This window comes from Agelaius phoeniceus, chromosome W, assembly GCF_051311805.1.
Source record: "Agelaius phoeniceus isolate bAgePho1 chromosome W, bAgePho1.hap1, whole genome shotgun sequence".
NCBI classification, from domain to species: domain Eukaryota; kingdom Metazoa; phylum Chordata; class Aves; order Passeriformes; family Icteridae; genus Agelaius; species Agelaius phoeniceus.
In genome coordinates, this window is record NC_135301.1 from 4,103,564 (window position 1) to 4,125,858 (window position 22,295).

Below are 22,295 nucleotides of genomic sequence, written 5' to 3' on the forward strand. Positions count from 1 at the left end.
CACTTATTAGTGGTTAGGTCCCGTATCCAGACTTTTGCTCAAGGCAGGTGCATCTCACCTGAAGACTGCAACGAGAAAAGGTGATTTAAAATGACAGGATTGTTTGAATTTTGTGGCACTGTAAGATGATTGATTGTATATAGAGCTTTTTCCAGTCAGCTGTGTGGGATTTCTCTGGGCATTCCACTTTTTTGTTTTTCCAGAACACGCTTTAAAGTACCATGAGCATGTTCAACAATAGCTTGACCAGTTGGAGAATGCAGAATACCAAGTTTATGTGAGACTCCGCATAAGCACAAAAACTGCCGCGTCATCTGCGAGACGTGGGCAGGACCATTATCAGTTTTCACACAAGAAGTGATGGGGGGTGGGCATGGAAACCATAGCACAAATTTGACCTGTAAAGTCAGAGTCAATGACACCTGGATGCACAAAGATTCCTTGGAGGGTGGCACTAGATCTTCCCACAAGCAGTGCACTCAATCCTTGACCCAAAGGTCCAAAGGCATCCAGAGGAACCTTATATACACAACAAGATTCTAAGATGATTGTTCCTGTAGTGTGCACATCCACTCCGGCTGCTCTGTGGGTGCTACCCCTAAGCTGGCTGAGTAAGCCTGTGCTGGTACCATGCCCTGGAGAATCATTTGTGTTGGAGCGCAGTTCCCCTTTGCGCTTGTCTTCCTGTTTCCTAAACAGTAAGAGCCTGAGATGAGAGATGCGGGACATCAGGCGGCTCTTCAAAATGCAGTTTATTGTATCAAAGATGTTACAACAGTCCAGGGTCATGGGTGACAGAGCCTGCGCTTACAGCTGTCAGCTCCAGCTGTAGACAAGCCTGAAGGCGCTTTAGTTTTGGTTACACTGCATTATATACTTTTCTTTGCTGAGCATCTTAATACATAAGAACCAATCTATACCTTTACTTTTACCTATAGCCTATCAGAACTACTGTCATTACCATATTATGGTTAATACTATCCAATTACATGAGTTAGTATGTTACAGGGTAAGCTAGAAGTCGTTTTTCAGTTTTCTTGCAGTGGAAAATTCTTAAACCTTTTTTCTACTTGCCACATGGACATGTCTTGTTTGCCTGAGGTATCTTTCTGCTTGGTAAAAACATCTTTTTGTTTGTGGTCAGCTTATCCTTTGCTCTAAGTCATCAAATCTCTTTCCAACTCAACATAACCCTTGCTTTCTTAGTTGTCCAGCAAGACTGGCTCAGCAAACCTCAATTTACACATCTATTATTCTTCTATATCAAAACTTGCTTCCATCTCTATTTCGTTCTCAGGTTCTACATTCAGAGATCTTTCTGCCAAGCATACATATCTGTTAAACTTTCTTGTCAAACTTTCATCCTTCCCAACACCAAACCTACCAAAAGCTGACCATTGGCATGGTATTTAGAGTTACATTGGTTTGCACAATGACCTGGCTTTGCACACGTAGCACACAAGAAATTAGTCTTATGTCCTTTCTTTTTCTGTGTTCCCTGTTTTTGCTTGCCCTTATTTTTCACCTGTTTCTGTTGCCCATCCCCTGAGGCTGTCCGGCCTGGCTGTAAAGCAGCCACCAAAACAGATGTTTTGTAGTCTACAGAACCTACTTTTGAACATTCTTGGACCATGTCTGGTAATGTTGGGTCGCCTGGAAGAGCATCCATGATCTTCCAACAATCATCGTTTGCAGTCTCTTGAAAATTGCTTACGTAACATCTGCCTCAAATTATCATCCTCAACCTACTTTTCCAGGGCTGCTGCAATTTTCTCAGCAAATGGTAAAAATGGTTCTCTTATTCCTTGAGTTATTTTCAGATATTGTGGCTTGGGAGCAGCCATTTCTATAGTTTTTAACAGTGCTCCAAAGCCTATCTTTTGACTGCTCAAGAATGGCAGGGTCCCAGGTAGCCTGAAGATCAGGATTAGAGAAGGCATTCTTCCCCATGAGAGCATCCACTCCCACGGCATACCTGGGATCATTCAGAGGCAATCACAGGTTCTCTGCTGCAGCCCTATCTGCCATCTTCCTCCAGTTGTCCTTAAAAACTTTAAATTGTACAGGTTGGAACAATATTTGAGCTATATGTTTAATATCGAATGAAGCAAGCAGGTCAGTGTTTAACACTCTGATAATTTGCATAATTTGTGAAGAACCAAGCCCATATTTTTCTGCCTTACCTTGCAAATCTTGCATGACTCGCCATGCTATGACACCGTGCTTGTCGACTTGTCCTGTATTTGGAACAGCTTTATACACGGGAGAGGCTTGGACTCCCCCTTCCAACAGAACATTGCCTCTCTGATCCACCTGTGTTCCCTCCTCAGATGCTGGATTAACTACTTGACTGTCCCCTGTGGCCCCTTCCTCTGCATTTATTGTGTTGATGAGTCTGCCCCCGGGCATTCCCACCTTCTCTAACAGGTCCCAATCCCCATTTTCCAGAGCCTGCAATTTGACCAATTCCCAAAACTGGCGAGGGTTTGTCAGTCTCATGGTCACCTGACAAGGGGGCAGCGTCCAGAGATGACTCTGGTATGATGTCGCTGCTTGTCGGTGCCAGCATTCCGCCACCAGGCCACACCCCTGGTGGGGGGCAGGTTGCCAGTCTTTGTTGCTGTCGCTGTCCGTGTCCTGGGGCAGGCGGGACAGCCTGTGGGAGGTGGAGGATGGCAGGCCAAGCTAGAGGCACCGAAGCAGTGAAGCCAGCTGCAAGCCCCGAGGCGGGAAAGTCAGCAGCAGCCGGTGAGGTGGGGGACCCGGCCATGGTGGGTGATGTGGGCTGTGGCGGTAAAGCTGCAAGAGACATGATGCCCACTGATCCGCATGCAGCAGAGGGAGGAGAAGGAGGAGTAGGCACAGGCAGTTGCGCCATTTCCGCAGATGAAAGCGGAGGGGAGGAAGAGACCACGGATCCGGTCGTGTCATTTGTCGACAGTGAAGGTGCTGCCACTGCCACTTGCACTTGCACTGCAGAGGAGGAGGGGACTGGCAGGGGGAAGAAAGTCGGCAGGAACAAAGGCGCCCTGGCGAGCGCTGGCAGTGCGGGGGGAGGGGGTGGCACATACACTTCCACTGGTTTCGCAGATGGGAACGTGGGAACGGAGGAGCCGAAGGGGCGGTCGTTCCAGCCACGTCCGCTCACTGGCGGTGGAGGCAGTTGCGCCGCTGCCTGCAGTGCTGCAGTGCAGAGGAAGAAGGAACCGGCAGCAGGATGGGGAAGCTGGCTGTCCCCCGGCCAGCTGTGGTGCAGAGAGGGGAGGGGCTGGCGGGTGTGGCAAAGCTGCTTGCAGAGCAGGGAAAGCTAGCGCCGGCCGGCAGGGCGAAGCTGGCTGTGACAAGGACATGCCGCTTACTGCTTGCAGAGCAGAGAAAGCTGGCGCCTCTGGGGGGACGAAACCAATTGCATCAAGGGCCCCCCTGCAATCGCTCATGGTGCAGGGGAGCGAGAATCGCTGTCTGTGGCAGGGACACCCTGGCCGCTGCCTGCAGTGCTGGGAGAGCCTAAGGTGGCGTGAATAGAGGGGGACACTCTGCCAGGTCCAATTGGGACGTGGCTACCAAAGTTGTCAGGGGTGGCATCACAGGAGAAGGATATTTCGGTGGAACATAGTCCCTGGGTGAGGGATAGATTCTGCGGGGAATCCCCATGTCTCTTGGGGGTCCAGGCGGAGCCGAGAAAGAGCCAGCAGCCCCCTGCCCGGCTCCCTCTCCCCCCAGGGTGTCTGTGTCCACGGAGAGAGCATCTTCACTTTCTGAGTCCCCCATCTCCATTTCACTTCCCCTTGGGGTCCAACCTTGCAAAGCTCTCGAAAGGACTCCCCAGGTAACTGCTAAATAAGATGCAGTCTTATCTCCGCTGATGACCTCGTCCCACAGGCAGTTGCTTAGTAACAGCCAAGTCTCTGGATTAAATCCGGTGTTCACATCTACTGAAAAGTCATGGGATCTTGCCCAGGCAAGTAAAGTACGCAGGGAATGATCTGACACAGGAACCCCCATACGTGGCAAAGCGTCTTTCCATGCAGAAAGAACTAATCTCTCTTCCGTAGAAAGTTGGTTCCCCATGTTAAAGGAAACCATTCCCAGCAGCCCACATGAAGCAGTAGTCTACCCCGGGATGTAGACACTTTAGCTATGGTGGGAAAAGCCGTTCCACCCTAGCTCTTTGACATTGGGCTGCTACCTGTGGTCATGAAAAGACCAGCCATCTCAAGGAGGCATGGGGAAAATCACTGTTACCTCTCTTAAATGGAGGACAGAGGGTGTCTAGTCCGTCCTGCGAGGACTGGTGGGGCCACCGCGGCATCTCCCGGTGGGGTTGATCCGAAGCATCCCGTTCGTCCTGCAGTTTCTGGAGGGGCAACCAGATGTCGCTGTTGAGTTAGGAAATCAAGGAAAAGACGACACAGACTCCAATGCTTCTTAGAAGGCATGAAGCAAGGTTTATTAGAAACTGCACATATTTATAGACAGGATAGTTCACCCAGAACCTGATTGGTCCTTAAACAACACCCCTCACACCATTGGTTAATTAGGAACAACACGTTATTGTATCTTTCCATAAGCATCATGTACAAACATTCCACATGTTCACAAACACCAGGTGGAGAGATTAAGATAAGAATTGTTTTAATTCTTTCTCTGAGCTTTCTCACAACTTCCCCAGGATGATGCGTGGGAAAGTTATCTGTTTCTCTCTCTGACTAAACTGTCAGCATCCACAACCTTGCACTTGGCCTTGTTGAACTTCATGGGGTTTGCACAGACCCACCTCTCAAGCCTGTCCAGGTCCCTCTGCATGCCATTCCTTCCCTCCAGCGTGTTGACTGCACCACACAGCTCGGTGTCATTGGCAAACTTGCTGAGGATGCACTCAATCCCACTGTCCATGTCACTGACACAGATGGTAAATAGTACTAGTCCCAACACTGACCCCTGAGGACACCACTTTTCACTGGTCTTCACTTGGACATCAAGCTGTTGACTGCAACTCTTTGAGTGTGACCATCCAGCCAATTCCTTATCCACTGAGTGGTCCACCCATCAAATCCCAATCTTTCTAGTTTAGAGCCCACGATATCATGTGGGATTCTGCCAAATGCTTTGCACAAGTCATCTCAGGTAGTGCTTCTGGTAGGAGCAGAAACAAAACTGGTCTAGTGGAAAATGTCCCTGCCTGTGGACTAGAGGATTTTTGAAGGTCCCTTCCAACCCAAACAATTATGTGATTCTAAGATATAGTCCTGTTCTAGCTTATATTGCGAGGTTTTAATTTGTTTGTTTGGTTCTCTTTCAGTATCCTGTGGAACACCCAGACAAATTCCTCAAATTTGGCATGACCCCATCAAAAGGGGTTCTGTTCTATGGGCCGCCTGGTTGTGGTAAGACACTCCTGGCCAAAGCCATTGCTAATGAATGCCAGGCAAACTTCATTTCCATCAAGGGGCCGGAATTGCTCACCATGTGGTTTGGTGAGTCTGAAGCCAACGTGCGTGAGATCTTTGACAAAGTAAGTATTTCTTCTACTCCTTGTGCTATGTTCGTGCTGAGGTACTCCCAAACCCTCTACTGCACCCATCTTACTGGCCTGGTTTTGTTTTCCCTGCTTGCACTGAGAGAAGAGGCTGCTTTTCTGATGTTAGGGTATTGTCTTGGTTTGAAAGACAAGTGTTTGCTAAGGAAGGCAAGAGCCTCTCTTGAAATGGAAAATGCAAATTCCTTTCTTCCAAATTATTATAATTTTGAAATTAAGGGGCTCTCAGGCAAAGATATGAGAATAGGAGTAACAGTTCTTTACTAGTATGTATAAATTAAAAAACCCTACAACTTAATAGGAGAATTAAAATAAAATGCAGTAGTACAAAAAACACTGTTAGTGTCAGAATACAACCTAACACCTTGTTGGTCAGGGTGGTGGTAGAAGTCTGATTAAGTGGTGGCTGCAGTACTCCTGGAGTAACAGATGTCGTTCTGTTGAAGCAGTGATCCTGTAGAAGGGTGTAGTTTTCCTCTGAAGGTCCAGTGGTCTTGTAGAAGGGTCTGGTCTTCTGGGAATCTAGTTGAAAAAGGCTGACTGTGGTGTTCAAAATCTCAGATTATATCCAGGTATGAATGCTTGGCTCCTCCCCTTGGGTGGAGCATCTCACAATGGGATGGTGTAATTTTATCAGTCATGCTGTGAGACTCAATGGCTCATTAACAGAAGATATCCCCCTGGAGGGAGGATGGGTTGTGGAAGCAATAAAGAACACTGCCCCACCTGGTTTTAACAGATGGTAATAGAATACATACTTTTGGTTACACCTTGCATTGCAACTTAAGACAGGTATTTATTCTCTTTTGCAATATAGCTATTTAGATGGTTTTCTCCTACTGGAATTTGTATCTGTTGTTACATGATTATAAATGCCCCAATGTCTTAGCAGTGAGGTTAGCATTAGGATGGCATAGATATTCACTGCATCCCTGAAAACTTATTTCAACACCTCATTAGCCATCACCTTCTACAGATTTTTAAAGGATGTTATCAGTTCTTCTTTTTCTACAATTGGACTAAATGATCATTGTAGGCCACTTCAAACTGAAATTCTTCTCTTCTCTTCTCTTCTCTTCTCTTCTCTTCTCTTCTCTTCTCTTCTCTTCTCTTCTCTTCTCTTCTCTTCTCTTCTCTTCTCTTCTCTTCTCCAATATATATGGCTTGCAAAGGAGCCCACTTCCACTGCCCAGTTTCCCTGTAGATGGTGTGACCTCCTGTCCCAGGAGGTTATCTGCATGGATTATCTTGGGAATCCTCATTCCTGTGGTCAGGGAAGGTGCTGAAAGAGCAAAGTTGGAAAGAGAGTGAGAGAGAAAAATTTAGGTTGAGAGGGAACCTCAGAGGCTATCTGGTTCAGCTGTTTGTCCAGAGCAGGGAGGTACCTTGGAAATTGAATCAGATTGCTCAGGACTGTCTTGGTTTGAAAGACAGGTGTCCACCAAGGAAGGTGGGAACCTCCTCTGGGATGGAAAATATGACCCCCTTCCCTCTGAATTACTATAACTTTGAAATTAAGGGGCTCTCAGGCAAAGATATGGGGAAAAGAATAACAGTTCTTTACTAATATGTATGTGTATAACAAGGCAAATAAACAAAACCAGAAAACCCAGTAACAGCCTTCTGTCGGCTGTCAAGCACTTTCCCCTTTGGTGTAGTTACAGTCACGGCCGGCAGGGGCACTGTTGACTCCTGGCTGGGCAGGGCAGGTGCAATAATTCACTCGCGGCTGCAGGAGGCGCTGTGGCATGAGCTCAGCTGTCTCTCACGTGGGTAATGGCGGGCACAGCCGGCAGAAGAGATGGAAAAGGGGCTTCCTTTACAAACTCACACGGGGGCAGTCAGTCCCGGTGCCCCTCTGGATAGCAAAATGAGCTGTAGCAAGAACCTCACAAGCAGCAAGCTGGAATGGCAGGGACAAGCAAACCCGGGGTAGCAAAGAGAATGTAACAGAAACTCCACAGCTGTAGCAGGAGCCATGGGGTGTCCTGGTAGGCACAGTGCTGGGTTGCAATGTAGCGAAAACCCCAGAGCAGTGGCAGAAAAATGGTGGGGCTGGGCAGCAGCAGCTGGGCTTCCAAACACTGCCAGGAGAGGCTCCCTTGGAGGGGGAGGGGCTCGGGGTCCTGGGTTTTCCCCTGAGGCACCTGAGTAGATGGTGAGGGTTCTTTCCAGAGAGATAGGGTGTTAATAAGGTCTCAGTGCAACAGCCACTCGTACAAGCAAAAGCCTCACTTGCGGTAGGAGAGAACAGGTAGGAGACAACAGTAACGGGCTGGACTCTGCAGTGGCATCAACTGTTCCCTCTGATCCCAAGCACAAGAGAGAGGGAGAGGAGTTGAGCCCAGCCCCTCACCCCCAGGCCAAAATATTGAAGTATCTCTGCCCTCCCCAAGAGAAAACCCCTCAGGTAAGAGAGTAGCCAGCTGCACCCTTCCCTCTCCTCCTCCTCCTCCCAGCCACATCTTTTGTCTCTCGGTTATTGTCTCTTAGTAACAAATGGGACAAAATTCCATGAGAGAAAGAAAAAAAAAAAAAAGCAAGCAACCTAACCTGCAACAAGGGCCCTGTGTTATGAACATGTGCTAAGGATGAAGAATCCCTGACCTCTCTGGGCCCTGTGCTAGTGTTTGAGCTCTCACATTGTGAAGATTTTCCCCCCTGCTTGTTTCTAACTGGCATTTTCTTTGCAGCCATTTGTGTCTCTGGTCTTTCATCCTTTTGCTGTGCGTGAGAAACAAGGCTCACTCTTTAAAAATTTTTAAAGTTTAATAAGGGATAAAAGGGACAATATCCGGTGCTGGGGTGCTTGGCAAACTGCCAAAAGCACACCATTAGCTCAAAACAATTTTCTTATATACTTTTTCATTACATTGGTTAAATGCATTTTCATGAGGATTATACATATTCAAACATTCCTCTGAGTTCTTTTACATGTTCCTAGAATTCTTTAGCTTTGTTCAACACTGACCCATTGTGCAATAGTGTAGTTTTGATTTTTGGGAGTTGTGTATGTCATTTCCTCACAATGTGTATGCCATTTCCTCATAACATCAAACGGGGTATTATTGATAGCCCCAGGGTCAGTTGCAGAAGTCCTTTTCACATCCTTTCTTTCAAAGTTATTTGTGTGGTTCCTTCAATGTTATCTAATCATACAGACAGTTTTAGCTATTTCCACAAGCTTATCTAAGTTATTCTCACTATTGTCAGTTAGTTAAAAATAAAAGCATCGTGCAAAAGTTAACATTCCATAGTCTCTATTTTAATATTTTGCGAAAGCCTAAACTACAATATATATTTATCACACTGATCCATAGATAAGGTACACATGGCCAGGGAAATGGCCACAAAAGCTGACAAATTATATCAAAAACAGTTAAAAAGTGATTACAAACTGTACTACATCAAAATCGTCAATAACAATTTGCAAAAGCTAATACATAATAGCGAAAGCAAACAAATACATAGTTATTTATAACACTGTGCATTTTGAAGAAGGATATAGCTCCCTTTTCCCTATAACTCTACAATTAGGTAGCTGAAGACAGATTGGATTTCCCCCTTCCATTTGATATTTCTTACCTACTGATACTCAAGTGCCTAAATGTCTCGGTTTGAGACAAGTTTAAGAGGAAATGTCCTGAAAGGAACATCTTGTCTGAAGAAGGCAGGTTTTGGCACTCCCTCCCTATAGTGGGTTGACCACTGGCCAAATGCCAGTGCATTCACAAATATTGTCTACTCATCTTCCTCTGCTATAATTGGAGCAGAGGAGGGGGAAAAAACCAGTTACAGTAAAGCTCATGGGGTTGAGATAAGGATTAGGAGAAAATGCTTTAGGGGCAAAATAGGCTCAAAATTTTAAAGGGTATAAAGAAAACTTTATTAACAGAACTAAAAGAAGAATGATAAGAACTAAATAAACCTTTAGAACACTTTTCTTCCCCCAGCCCCTCTTTCCTTCTCACTAACAACATAAAGAGACATAACCTGTGATTGTCAGTTTACCACTTCTAAAAAAGAATCTTTTTTCAGTTCATTTAAGGATAGGAGTCTCTTCTGCCAAGCCACAATAAACAGTTTCCTTGTGGTTTAAAGTTCACAGTTAAACAGTCTGCTCGTTAAAAACTTGTTGCTTTATGAAAGTCCCTCCCACTGACTTACAGTTTTTCCCACAACTGCTCTCAAGGGCCATTTTAGCTACTGGGGTATAATTTTAAGGATGAGCTGTTCTATTACAGAAGCAAAAGTTCTCTTCTTCTGTCTCTGGAAGTAAAAATTCTATTATTCTATTTCTGAAAGCAAAGGTTCTCTTCGTCTATCTCTGAAAGCAAAGATTCTCTCTCTCTTTTCAAGTCAGATCACAGCTTCTTTCAACATCTATATTTTCTAGTTCTCTTCTGAGCTGAGGATGAATGCTGCATCCCCCCCCACGTGCTTTATGAATTACAGGGAAATAGTCTGGTGTATTATGTTCTCACCTTGGCTTGCAAAAGGTTTTCAGCTCCAAAACCGGAGCATCTCCTCTCCTTCTTTCTTCTGGGCTTCAGCCCCTCCTTCTTCACTGAACTTGGTGTCGCCCTGTTGTTTGCTTCACGTGCCTTCACCTTTCCTTTTCTCTGACTCGGGAGAAGATTGGTGTCTGTAGGTTTTATCTCAAGTGGAATTGTACAGTACGGAAAGGGTTCATCTCATCCAGGCCCTGCATCTGGGAATTGCATGTTCTGCCTCTTGCTGCTGGTCATCTGATCTTCCCCAAGCCGCGCCTGGCCGCCGCCGTTTTCTGTCCTTTTGTCTGCAGTGAGGCAGATTAGAAGCAGACAGGCATGCAAAGTCTCTCACTGGCTGGGCTAGGATGGCGGTGGCCGCTCTGGCCGCATGGCTGTTTTCTGGCCCTGACTGCTCTCAGTTCCAACCATGGGGCCACTTCCTGCGCAGACTGCAGAGCTGCTCACTGGTCTCAGCCACACGGTGCCCCGTTGTGCCATGACAGACCCCAGCAGGACGGCTTGGCAGCTTGTAGCTGGAACGGGGCCCGGCCGGGCCCAGAGCCCAGCAAAGCCGGCCTGGCCTGATGACTCTGGGTGGAGTTCAGCAGCAGCAGGATTTCAGCAGCAGCGCTGTGGCCCGGCCTAGCCTGGCCTTCCCCTCCTCCCGCCCAGCAGCCAGGCCATGCGGGCTTGGCCTGGCCTTACTGGGAAGGGTAGAGGGGGAGGGCCTCCACTCTTTTGAAGAAAGCAGGAAATAAGAGAGAACTTTTCATGGTTTCTCCTTGCTTAAATATGGTATTCATAGAGGTGGTTCTAGCTTCTCTAATTGGCTAATTGGTGTATCAGTTATCAAAGCCAACTAGAGTTTGGTTTTGCGAGGCATGGAGGAAGCTGTAATGTTCTTTACAGAGAGAATTACTTCTGTACCTGATGGTTTTTTTCCCTTAACTAAAACCAAGCTATTTCAAACCACAACACTCCCCCACCACTGATATGAAAGGAATTTCTTGGAGGAAAGTGAAAAAAAATGTAATGCAGGCACAGGGAAAAAACAAATAATGTTAAATATTAAAACCTTCTCGCTGTGGAAAAAGCTGATGGATTCAGAGTTCTTTCTGTAGGTGTGGCGTGGCTCCTCCCAAGGTCCAGAGCCGGAATGCAGCATCCTGGGGCCTCCCCACTGGCTCCTGGCAATGGTCTGTTCTTGGACCAGAGCAAAGCTGAACAGTTCCAGAATGTTATAGATGAGTAATGTAATGGTTGGCTCTCACAACTAAGAGATAGATATTATGTGTATGTTAAGATGTATAGTGATGTTATTGTAATATGTCCTGCCATAGTCCTCTTTCCTCTCCCTCTTGTAATAGCCTTAGTAGTTGGCATTTGGAGAGGGCTGGCTTATTACTAGGAGGTGCGGCATAACAACACCTGACCTCCAATCAAGGCAAAACTTTGGGAGGGGCTAAGGGTATAAAAGTCAGAGCATCCATTTTGTAGACGAACATGTGGCTGCTAGTCACGAAGACTCTCAGCACTGCAATTTTTCCTTATTCAGTCCTTGGTTGTATTTTTTTGTTTAAGGTTTAATAAACCTTTTAAAATTTTAAAAGTGAGGGTCATTTCTCACAAATGATCTCCTAGATCGTCTGGGAGACCCTTTAGTTAGACTGATTAAGATAAGACTGAGAACAAGTAGGGAGTCCCCAAAGAGAGAAGGAGGAAATACAGAGATGTCAACAGGTATACCCCCCAATAACCCACTGAGAAGAAAACAAACCTGGTAGATGTGAAAAACGCCATTCACTTTTGTTAAAATTTTAGAAGTTTAATAGTAATGAAAACAGTAATGAAAATAGTAATAAAAATTAGGACAATAAGAAACAATAAAAAGCAAAGAATTATGGATGTCCAGATGCCTGGCACTCTGCCACACAGCACACCCTGCTAACAAAGGATTACCCCTTAAAAGCAATAGCCTATTGCATATTCATATATCTCAGACATTATGCAAACATTCCTTTCACACTGGGGTGTTTCTGCTTAATTTTAGCTTTCCCCCTTCATCTTGTAAATCAGTCTTCTTGGTTCCTCAAAGTCTGAGCTTTCCCGATAAGGAGGCAATCATTCTTCTCTTGGGGTCTTGTTGTCTTGTTGCTGTTATCTCTATCCAGATAGGATAATGCGAAGTATTTCTTGATTATCTTTTCCATTCCTTGAACTAGTTACAAAAAGTATCTTGCATCACATAGCTTCTATTTTAATATTATGTTATAGCCTAAAAACTATATTTACCACACTACTTAAAAGAGATTAATACAGCATTACTTTCCAACATAACCCATATAGTATTCATTTTAATATTTGCAAAAAGCCAATATTATAATATATATCTATAACAGTAGAGATGTGACCCCAACACCAAAAGTATGCAATATTATGTAATAAAATACAATGAGAAGGAGATTGAATATATGTACTAGCCATGGTGTGAGTCAAAAGAAAAGCAGATGTATTGCTTTAACTACTCTACACCCTACTCCATCCAAAGAAAATCCTAGACTCCAGAAAAAAACCCACTAGCTTAGAGTGTACTTTGTTTTCCTCCTCCCTTTTACCACCTTCTGCCTTCTTGTCTCTTTCTCTGTGAATACTATTTTTCGATCTGCTCTTGTAGCATAGTGTTGAGTAGTACTGGTAGATCATTACTGCAGTCACTTTTATTTTAAACCTTACTTAGGTTCTCTGTGAGAGGAAAGAAAGTTGGCAAAGCTTTGCTAAGCTTCTGCTCTTCCCTCGTCGCCCTGAAAAAGCTGAGTCTTACAGTACACTGCAATGCTCTGTTTCCCTTGGGCAGTTTAGTTTGTGTACATCATCTTAAAAATGTGTCTGAGAAAATCCCTGAAATGCCGTGTTAATTTTTTAACACTTTACCTGAAATTGTTGTTTTCCAGTTGATTTTGATGTTGAAACCGTTCATTGTAGCTGTTCTCCATACAAAGAAACCTTTAGACAGGTTTACTCTTTCAGTAATTTCTGCAGTTTGTGGTAGTGGTCTTGGTATTTGTGTGCTTCAGTAGTGTTCATCTGGCCACATTTCATTTGGAAATGGAATTCCCAAAAGATGAATGTTTCAGGTTTGAACCCAAAGTGTATATATTTTATGTTCTTTTGTGTGTCATAGCTCATGTGCTTTGTTACACTGCAAGGATGCAGATGCTCATGGAATCTCTGGCACTGCTGTAGAAAACTAAATATATACCTCATAAAAGTGTACCTTGAGCCAGCACTGACAGCTGTACATCCGGAAGTGATTTTCTGTCAGACTGAACCAAACTTCTTTAGAAAACAGGAGACCTTACATTGATGAGAATTATTTATTAGAAATTACAGTTGTTTTCCACTCAAATTTCCATGCATAACATAGATACCTTTCCCTCTTTCAGTCCAAGATTAAATCTTGATAAAAAACTTTGTTTCAAAGTCACTGTCACCACTGCAGAGAGGCCTGAAGCTTTCCTTACTGTATCTCCAGAGGACTGTGCGCTACCCTCCACAGTAATAAAGGCCACAAATACCCCTCCTCAGTTAAGAAATAAAAGGTGCCTCTTGACAAAACACAAGCTTCCAAGGCAGTGGAGTAAGACTGTTGTTAGTTCCTACCCCAACATCCCATGATAATGTAAGGGATGAGAAACACCACGTGTACTATGCACTAGCAGTGATCTTCAATAAATCCTTCTAATCCTCTTCTTTGTGCTAGTCAAGCTCCTAGAGAAAACAAGACAGCAAAAAGTGCTCAGTTTTGCCCTTGTAGAGTGAGAGGCAAAAAGCAAGAATCCAACATAGTCTCTTTTTGACCTTTTCTTTAAGACAGGCCTGTCTGTTCCCACCCCAAAGGCACAGAGGGTGTTCTTTAAACTGTGCCACAATGTCCCACCCATACTTCCCTCTCCAGTCCCCATCCCCACCGTGACATGATCCCACGAGGAGAGACCCACGAGGGCATCTGGGGCAGGAGAGCTTTGAGAGAGTGCTGTACACGTGTGTACTGGTGTGTATGGCTCTGTGTTCACATGTGTTTTCTAGTGTGCCCAGATGTGGGTGTACACGTCCTGCTTTGCATAATGTACGTGTGTTAGTGTGCACAGCACTATTCATATAGATTTGCTGACATGTATACGTGATGTGTGCACTGCTGTTTACATGTGTGTTAAATTACACACTCTCAGGTGTGAGTGGGTCTATGCACAGCTCCATGCTTGTGAGTGTGCACAAGTTCTGCAATGTGAGCATGGCTCTGAGTGGGACATGCGTATATTAATGTGTATGACACTGCACATATTGGTGTACTCAAGCTCTATGTGGAAGCAGGTCTTGTGTCTGTAGGCACATGTGCATTAGTAGGGACTGTACATAAGTGAGTGTCTGTGTTGTGCGTGTGCTAGTGTGGCAGGTTAGGTGTACACAAGTGTGTGCTGCTAGCAAGTACTGTAGTGCACAAGAGCTCTGTGCCGGTGAGCAGGTACCTGTGTGTATGTGCACTAGCTCTGCATATGTTCCTGTGTGCACACACAGGCTGGGCACACCCAGGGACATAGCTCTAGATACACAGCTCTGTGCATCCAGCTGCTGTCCCACCTGAAAAAACAGACATGTGTGTATATATGTATTTGTGTGTGTGTGTGTGTGTCACTACCTAGCTCTGCTGGCTAGAGTGGCTCCTGGCTGTCTGTGTAAACTCTGTTCTTGTAAGGAGAAAAAATTTTCCTCTACATATAAGTTTGCCAAAAAGTTTATGTAAAGTTGTGTATAGTGATTTCCATCAAATTTAATAGTGTTTAAGTTTCCATTAAATCCCTATAAACAGGGGTATCTACAATTGCTGTGATCCACTGCTGTTCTAACCCACGTTCCCTAAAAACTGCTGCCATCAAAACGGGATGCTAGGCCAAGTACTAAACCTCTCTGTGATTGTAATGTTTCCTAGGCCATAGTTCCCTTATGTCAACAGTAGTAACTACTTTAAGACTCATTTAAACATATGAGGCAGTGCTATGTGCATTGTCTTCAGTTTAACCCCTCAGCGGGGGGAGGTCCCTTTCAGGTACTACTAACAACTGAATCGGCTGTGTGAACCGCTGAACAAGAGTGGACTCATGTCAACAGAATTAAAGGCCCAGTAAAAGAACCCAAAGAATAGACTATAACATCCAGACTGGGTGAGAGATAGATAACCAAAGAAGCTCAAAGGCATCCAAAAAGTAGAGTCGAGCTTCCACCAGCCAGCTTGAAGATTGTTTTAACTAACACTTTGGGCGGGGAGTTTGAACTGTATAGTTTGTTAATGTAATTGTCCTGTTTTAATAGATGGGAATTACAAGCATCTGTTGAGGGGAAGTACACAGGGGAACCGTAAGAGGTATTGGGGCAGTTTCCTTAAGGACCAACAAGTAAAATAAAACAAGAAATAGAGGGCAAGATCAGGTTGGCCCCTGTGTTCGCCACTGAGAAGATTATAGCCCTGCTGCGGGCAGCAATCCCGTAGGCATGGTAAGGTAGGGGCAAGAAAGCCATACCAGACTGCCTAGTGGTATTAACATGGAGTAATTGTTCCCATTTGCTTCTTACAGGCTCGCCAAGCAGCCCCATGTGTGCTCTTCTTTGATGAGCTGGACTCCATTGCCAAGGCCCGAGGTGGGAATATCGGTGATGGCGGTGGTGCTGCAGATCGTGTCATCAACCAGATTCTCACCGAGATGGATGGCATGTCCACCAAGAAAAACGTCTTCATCATTGGTGCCACCAACAGGCCAGACATCATTGACCCAGCCATCCTGCGCCCCGGCCGCCTGGATCAGCTCATCTACATCCCCCTGCCTGATGAGAAGTCCCGGGTTGCAATTCTTAAGGCCAATCTGAGGAAATCACCAGTTGCCAAGGTAGGATCTGTGCTTTGACTGTGTCTGGCTTTGGTTTGCTGTAAGCTGTACCTGCTCCTCACAAGCAGAGGGCTGGTGACTGCTCCTTACAATCCAGAGCTGGGAAATCTTCAGTCCCTGAAAAATGGAAGTGAAGAAGTAGGGGGACGCTTGAGCTCTGAGAGTAGGTATCACAGCAGGTCTTTGTCACATGGTGAAGTTCTGCCCACAGCATGGGAACAGGAAAGCCTGTTATGGTAAGATGGAAAAGATTATTGTACTCTGAAAGAAAAGTAAATGTAGAAAACAGATTGGAAATGGAAACTGAAGAGGAACTACTGAAGTTAATTGTTGCTGAACTGAATTGTTGCAAGAGCTATGTTCCTTGTATTGGGAGCAGGCAATAATGAAACTGATAGTTAATCAGAAAAAAACAGATGTCAAGTGAGAGCTCAAGTTATTTTATGCCAAGTTTACCTTTTTAGGTGCTGTTGGGAAGGAAAGCTTCAAAGGAGGTTGCAGTACTACTCCCTCAGTTGAAGGGAAGGAGCAGAAGATTGGTTGTCTTGGTCTGCCTGTGTATCATTCCTATTTCTAGTCTGACAGTGTTTCATTTGACTCCTTATTCTGAGACCAAAGTAAATAATATCCTAAATCCACAAGACAACCTGCATCTTCTTGAGGGTAACCAATGCAGAGGCATTTTTCCCCTTTACTCCAGTCTTGTGATACCCCACCTGGAGTACTGTGTCCAGCTCTGGGCCCCCCAGCATAGGAAGGACATGGAACTGTTGGAGCAGGTCAAGAGGAGGCCACAAAAATACTCAGGGGGCTGGAGCTCCTCTGCTATGAAGACAGACTGAGAGACAAGGCTGTTCAGCCTGGAGAAGAGAAGGATCTGGGGAGACTTCATAGCAGCCTTACAATACGTACAGGAGGCTTACAGGAAAGATGGGGAGGGATTCTTTGTCAGGGTGTGTAGTGATGGGACAAGGGTGAATGGCTTCAAACTGAAAGAGGGCAGGGTTAGATGGGATACTGGGAAGAAATTTTTTACTGTGAGGGTGGTAATGCCCTGGCACAGATTGCCCAGAGAAGTTGTGGATGCCCCATCCCTGGAAGTGTTCAAGGTCAGACTGGATAGGGCTCTAAGCAGCCTGGTCTAGTGGAAGGTGTCCCCACCCATGGCAGGAGGGTTGGTACTAGATGATCTTTGAGGTCTCTTCCAACCCAAACCATTCTGTGATTTACAGCTGCTTCCCAGGACCTTACTGGGTGTGTGGGGAGTATGGCCTGCCTTTATATGTGGTTAACTTTTCCCAAAACCAAGAACCTTAACAGCTCATCTTTTCAAAATTGACCAAAGTGGAGGCAGCACCTTTATACCATGAGATCTAAAGACACTTTTTTGTCACCTGAGGATGTAAGGTATAAAGGATAGGCTTCTCTTGGGGGTTGTTTTTTTGGTTGTTTTTGTTTGTTTGTTTTGTTTTGTTTGTTTTGGGGTTTTTTTTGTTTGTTGGGTTTTTTTGTTGTTGTTGTTGCTGTTGTTTTTGTTGTTTTGTTTGGGTTTTTTTCCACTAGGATGTTGACCTGGATTTCCTAGCTAAGATGACCAATGGCTTTTCGGGGGCTGACCTGACAGAAATTTGCCAGCGTGCCTGCAAACTGGCCATCCGCGAATCTATCGAGAGTGAGATCAGGCGAGAGCGTGAGAGGCAGACCAACCCTTCTGCCATGGTGAGTGGTACACCAAGCTTTCCCCACTTATGACACAGGCAGCCCACCTTTGCCTGTGGGTGAGGCAGAATGCATTCCTCTTCATAATCCTCAGTTGGGGATGAGTGGGGTCTCAGCAGAGAGCATGGAATGGGAGCATGAGGCCCTCCTGGGGTACCTCACTGTCAGCATTGCTCAGAAAGCCAGCCCCTGCTGCAGCCCTGACTTAGTCTGCCACAGTGTCTCTCTCCAGTTCCAGCTTTGGTGGGTGTTGGAGCCTCCTGATCTAGTGGGATGCTGTGTGTGGCTGTTGGGCTACAGAGCTTAGGCATGCAGCTCACCTGGTTCCTCTGTCCTGCTGCAGGAGGTGGAGGAGGACGACCCGGTCCCTGAGATACGCAGGGATCACTTTGAGGAGGCCATGCGCTTTGCTCGCCGCTCTGTCAGTGACAATGACATCAGGAAATATGAGATGTTTGCACAGACCCTACAGCAGAGCCGTGGCTTTGGCAGCTTCAGGTAAACATGAGAAGGGCGGTGTGGCTCAGTTAGCCCCAGAACAGAGCATTGAGGCAGCTTTCTGCTGGATTCTGGGTAAAAAATTTCCTCTTCCACTGCATTTTCCCCAGCATGTACAGCAGAAAGCTGAGTGTGTGGCAGGTGTAGGCTGTGCTGCTGGTTGGTTTTAGCTGCTCTCAGTACTCCTGAAGTCCAACAACCCTTTTTCCTTTAACACAAGTGTCTTGGTTTAAGACAATTTAAGGGGAACATTCTAAAATGAGTTACCTCCCCTTATAGCTTTAAATAATCCCTTTCTACCAATAAGGAGAGACAAACATGAGTAGATATAAGTGAAAAAATAAAAGTTTACTAAAAAAACAAAACAAAAAAATAACAGTGATAATCACTAGTTACAAAGTTGCTAAATCTCACAGAGTCCCCAGGAAGAGAAACTCAAAATGGCAGAGTAAACCCTCTGAAGATGGTGCCCTCCACAGACGACCATGTGTGGGGAAACAAAGGGAAAACGGTTTAATCTCCACCCATAAATGCAAAGGAGATCCCCCTAATTGTCCCGTGGAACAATGACAAAATGGCAGAGAGTCCTCTTTCTGGGCCATGCATTTGAGAGAGAGAACAAAGGAATCAATGTGGCAAACAAGCATCCACAGTTCCAAAGCTCCCCCCCCCCCCCAAAACGAACAACTGGAGCAGGGGCAAACAAAAAGTAAAACCTGGGAAAACTATTTCTGTCCAAAAAGAGTCAATGCTGCCAGGGAGCTGACATAGGCTCTCATGGTGGCTCAGCAAGTTTCCTCTCTCTCTCTCTTTGCCTCTTCCTTGGCCAGCTGGATCCAGCCAGTGTCGGCACTGCAGCCTCCAAACCACTGGTGTTGGTGCTGCTGTCTCGGGTCCCTGTTCTGATTGATGGGGGAGAAAAAAAATGGACTTCTGAGCACCTAAGAATGGTAGCCCAACCTCACCTGGCAAAATTCACTCTGTAGCAGTTTTTGATTGCAAAATGCAGCTTCTTGTGTTGCTACTGTTGCTAGTAGAGGCAAGAGAGAGCTCTGCCTTCATGCCTCAACCTCAAAAAGCCCAAGAATCCCCCAGCCCCACAGTTCCATTTCTGGCCACAGGGTCTTAAGGAGACAGTAACAATCTTTGGGCACAGATGGATATGGACTACAATAACATTTTGGGTTACCCAGGACAAGTGATACCTAGAAGTCATATAAGCCTTTTGCATGATCTGCTGTAAGATTTCATCCCATTCCTCCTGCCTGTCCTACTTGTCACTGGGGTTTGGCACAGAGGGAGGGTATGGCACTGAGCTGCAAGGAGGCTTTTGAACAGCATCTCTTCTCTCCTGTCCTGCACTGCTGCATGCAGGTTCCCATCAGGCAACCAGGGCAGTACCGGTCCGAGCCAAGGTACAGGAGGTGGCAGCGGGGGCAACGTGTACAGCGAAGACAATGACGACGATCTCTATGGTTAACACTCAGCTTGGTGGACCAGCTCCATATCAGGCCACATTGTACAGCAAAAAAAATCCAGTGTTCAGTGGACTCTTAGCTTCTTCATTCTTCAGTCAGAACAGTGTAGCTGCACACCAGACTTTGTACAGGGAATATTTTCTGCAAACACAAATCCAGAGTGGTGTTCAGTTGAGAGGCAGACAGTGAATTAACAAGGAGGGGAACTGACTTAATTTCTGAGAAATTTCTGTGCTAGTTTATGTGGCAGAATCAGCAGCTTTAGTAAAGAATACAATGCTAGCCTGTATTAAAAAAAATCCCACAAAAATGATAAAAACTAATAAAAGTCCCACAACACTCCTTTGTGTGTGCCTGGTACAGTGTAGTTTGTGTTGTCCCTGTAAACTCCATGTCTTGTGCTATCTGAACACTCCTCAGTCTGGTGGAGCCTATCTGTATGCATGCTTCCCTGGTGTGTTCAAGGTTGTTTTTCATTGTTATGTCTCTTAGCCCAAGTTAACAGAAGAAATTGGTTTGGCAGTCTGTCTCTTCCCTGCTTCAATTTGGCAGGAAGCGCCAACTAAGAGAGCCTGGTAGCAGGTATCTCTTGCTTCTCTGATGCTGGCCCTGAGCTGTTGGGTCTCCTGCTGCTTTGGCTCCTCTGCAGCAAAGGATTTCAGTAATACTGGTTCGATCTGCCCTGCCTGAAGGTTGGTACAAGGGGGCTCTTGGGCTGTCTCTGAAGTTTGTGGTGCAGCATGATATTATTATTATAAAAGGGGATGCTGCAGCACTGTTCATCAGGCTTTGTGGAGAGATTTTCCCCCTTCCCCTGCAGTACTTTTGGAGTTCTGATGACAGGCATGTCTCTCTGCTGCCAGCTTGCCCCTTTTTTTGCCTCATACTCTGTAGTTGGGTTTTGATCATATTTCTTATGCTTCCTTTCTGGTTACAGGTTGCTGCCTTGCTCCTTGTTTTATTTTCCCTTCTCTGAACTGTACTGCTGTACTTCAGTGTTTTATATGAGAGAAGCCCTGGGTCTGGTCTCATCATGCACACAGGAGCAGTGTGGCATGCTGGATATGACCCAGCTGTGAACTGAAGGGGATAGCCTGTTTGAGACAATGGCCATAAGACTCCCAGAGTGGTCATGTGCTATTGACTTGGAGAGAGTGCAGGAACTGAGGATTTCTGCAAAGTTAAAATGTTGATTGTGTGGCAGAAGGGTGCCCTAGGCTTTTGGGGCTGAGCCACACTGAAGAGGGCAACCTCCCCTGCGGCAGGAGTTTTGTGGGGCCTGAGCAATGTGAGTTTCAGCCCAAGAGCTTGGCAGACCTAGGAGAACTACAGCAACCTGGCTAGATTTAAGGGGAGACATGCAAGAGTCTTGTCTCAAAATGGTAGAAGGATGGGACTATCCATGAGAGGGGGACTAGTGCATAGCAATGGGGGAAAAGAACACCTGCTGTGGTAGAACCTGTAAGCCCCTGGGAAGTGGGGGTAGCCCCTTCTCAGGTCCTCTGTCCCATTTAAGAGCTGTCTCCCCGCCAGCACCACTCTTGCCCTGTCGTTATGCCACCTCTGTTCTGCTTTGCAGAGAAAATGCTGGCCATTGTCTATGGCAGCAGGGTTAAGGATGGCCTGTCCCTCTCAGGCTGGCACTTCCCTTTCTGGGGATAACTGGCACCTGAAAACCTTTACTCCAGGGCTGCTTCCCTGCCTGTACTTTTCTCTGCTGCTCTGTGCTCCTCCAAGCAGGGTGGATGCAGGTACTGGCTTTGCTTTCATTGTGTCCTACCTGTTCATCAGTGCAAGCCCAAGAGAGGCAGCTCCAGCCAGGGAAGGAACCAGCCACCTGGGAAGGCTCTCCACCCCTGTTGGGAGCTCTCTAGGACTCTTCCAAAAACCTTCCTCAGCTCTGGTATTGGGTGAATTTCTTCCTGCCAGTTTGGGGATGTGACCATTCAGCAAGCCCCCAGCAGATCTATCCTGGCATCTCTGCTGTGGAGGCTGGTATAGAATATTAATCCCGATGTTTCCGGGTGTGTCATGCCTGGCTTCATCTAGCCCTCGCTGCTGGACCAAAGGCAGCAGCTGTGGCATTTTCACCCCAGAGATACCTTTGGCCGGCTGGATGCTGCAGCTAGGCACTCGGAACAAATCCAGGCAAAGTAGGAACTCAGTTTACCTCTGGTGGAAAAGGTTCAGGCGACGGTGAAGAGAAAAGAGCGGATTCTATCGTAGAGTCTTAATCCAGAGTTTTATTTCAGAATGGTAGACCTCTGAAACCGCTCCCAATAGAACCCCGACCGCATGGTCTTGTGTCCTTTTAAGCCCCGGGGACAGGGGGAGGGGAAGGGACAGGTGAGGGCCAACCAGGTGGGAGGAGGGGAAGGCTCAAGGGATATAGACGCTTGGACAGGCCAATGAGGCCGGACCTGAGGGGCATCTTTTGAACTTCTGCCAACCACACGACGCCCTTGCTGGAATGTTAAGATTGATGGACAGCTCTTAGCAGGAGGGCAAAAAGGGGGAGGGGAAAGGTTGGCACACCTGGGGGGGTTGGGATAGGTGAAACAGGAAATCACACTGCAACATCTCCCCCTAGTTTTGTTTAAAAAGAAGAGGACTGGGTTTGGGGTGCAGA

General features: G+C 46.1%; 1 protein-coding gene across 1 annotated transcript in view; it reads left to right on the top strand.

The window, feature by feature from the left end:
• Nucleotides 1-20,008, top strand: part of LOC129133651 (transitional endoplasmic reticulum ATPase-like) — a 49,486-nt gene extending 29,478 nt beyond the window's left edge. The window contains exons 13-17 of the mRNA XM_054653277.1: nt 5,303-5,515; nt 15,663-15,971; nt 17,535-17,690; nt 18,034-18,188; nt 19,563-20,008. Coding sequence (XP_054509252.1) covers nt 5,303-5,515; nt 15,663-15,971; nt 17,535-17,690; nt 18,034-18,188; nt 19,563-19,668 — 939 coding nt within the window. The 3' untranslated portion in view covers nt 19,669-20,008. The remainder of the gene's footprint in view (nt 1-5,302; nt 5,516-15,662; nt 15,972-17,534; nt 17,691-18,033; nt 18,189-19,562) is intronic.
• The last annotated feature ends 2,287 nt before the right edge of the window (nt 20,009-22,295 follow it).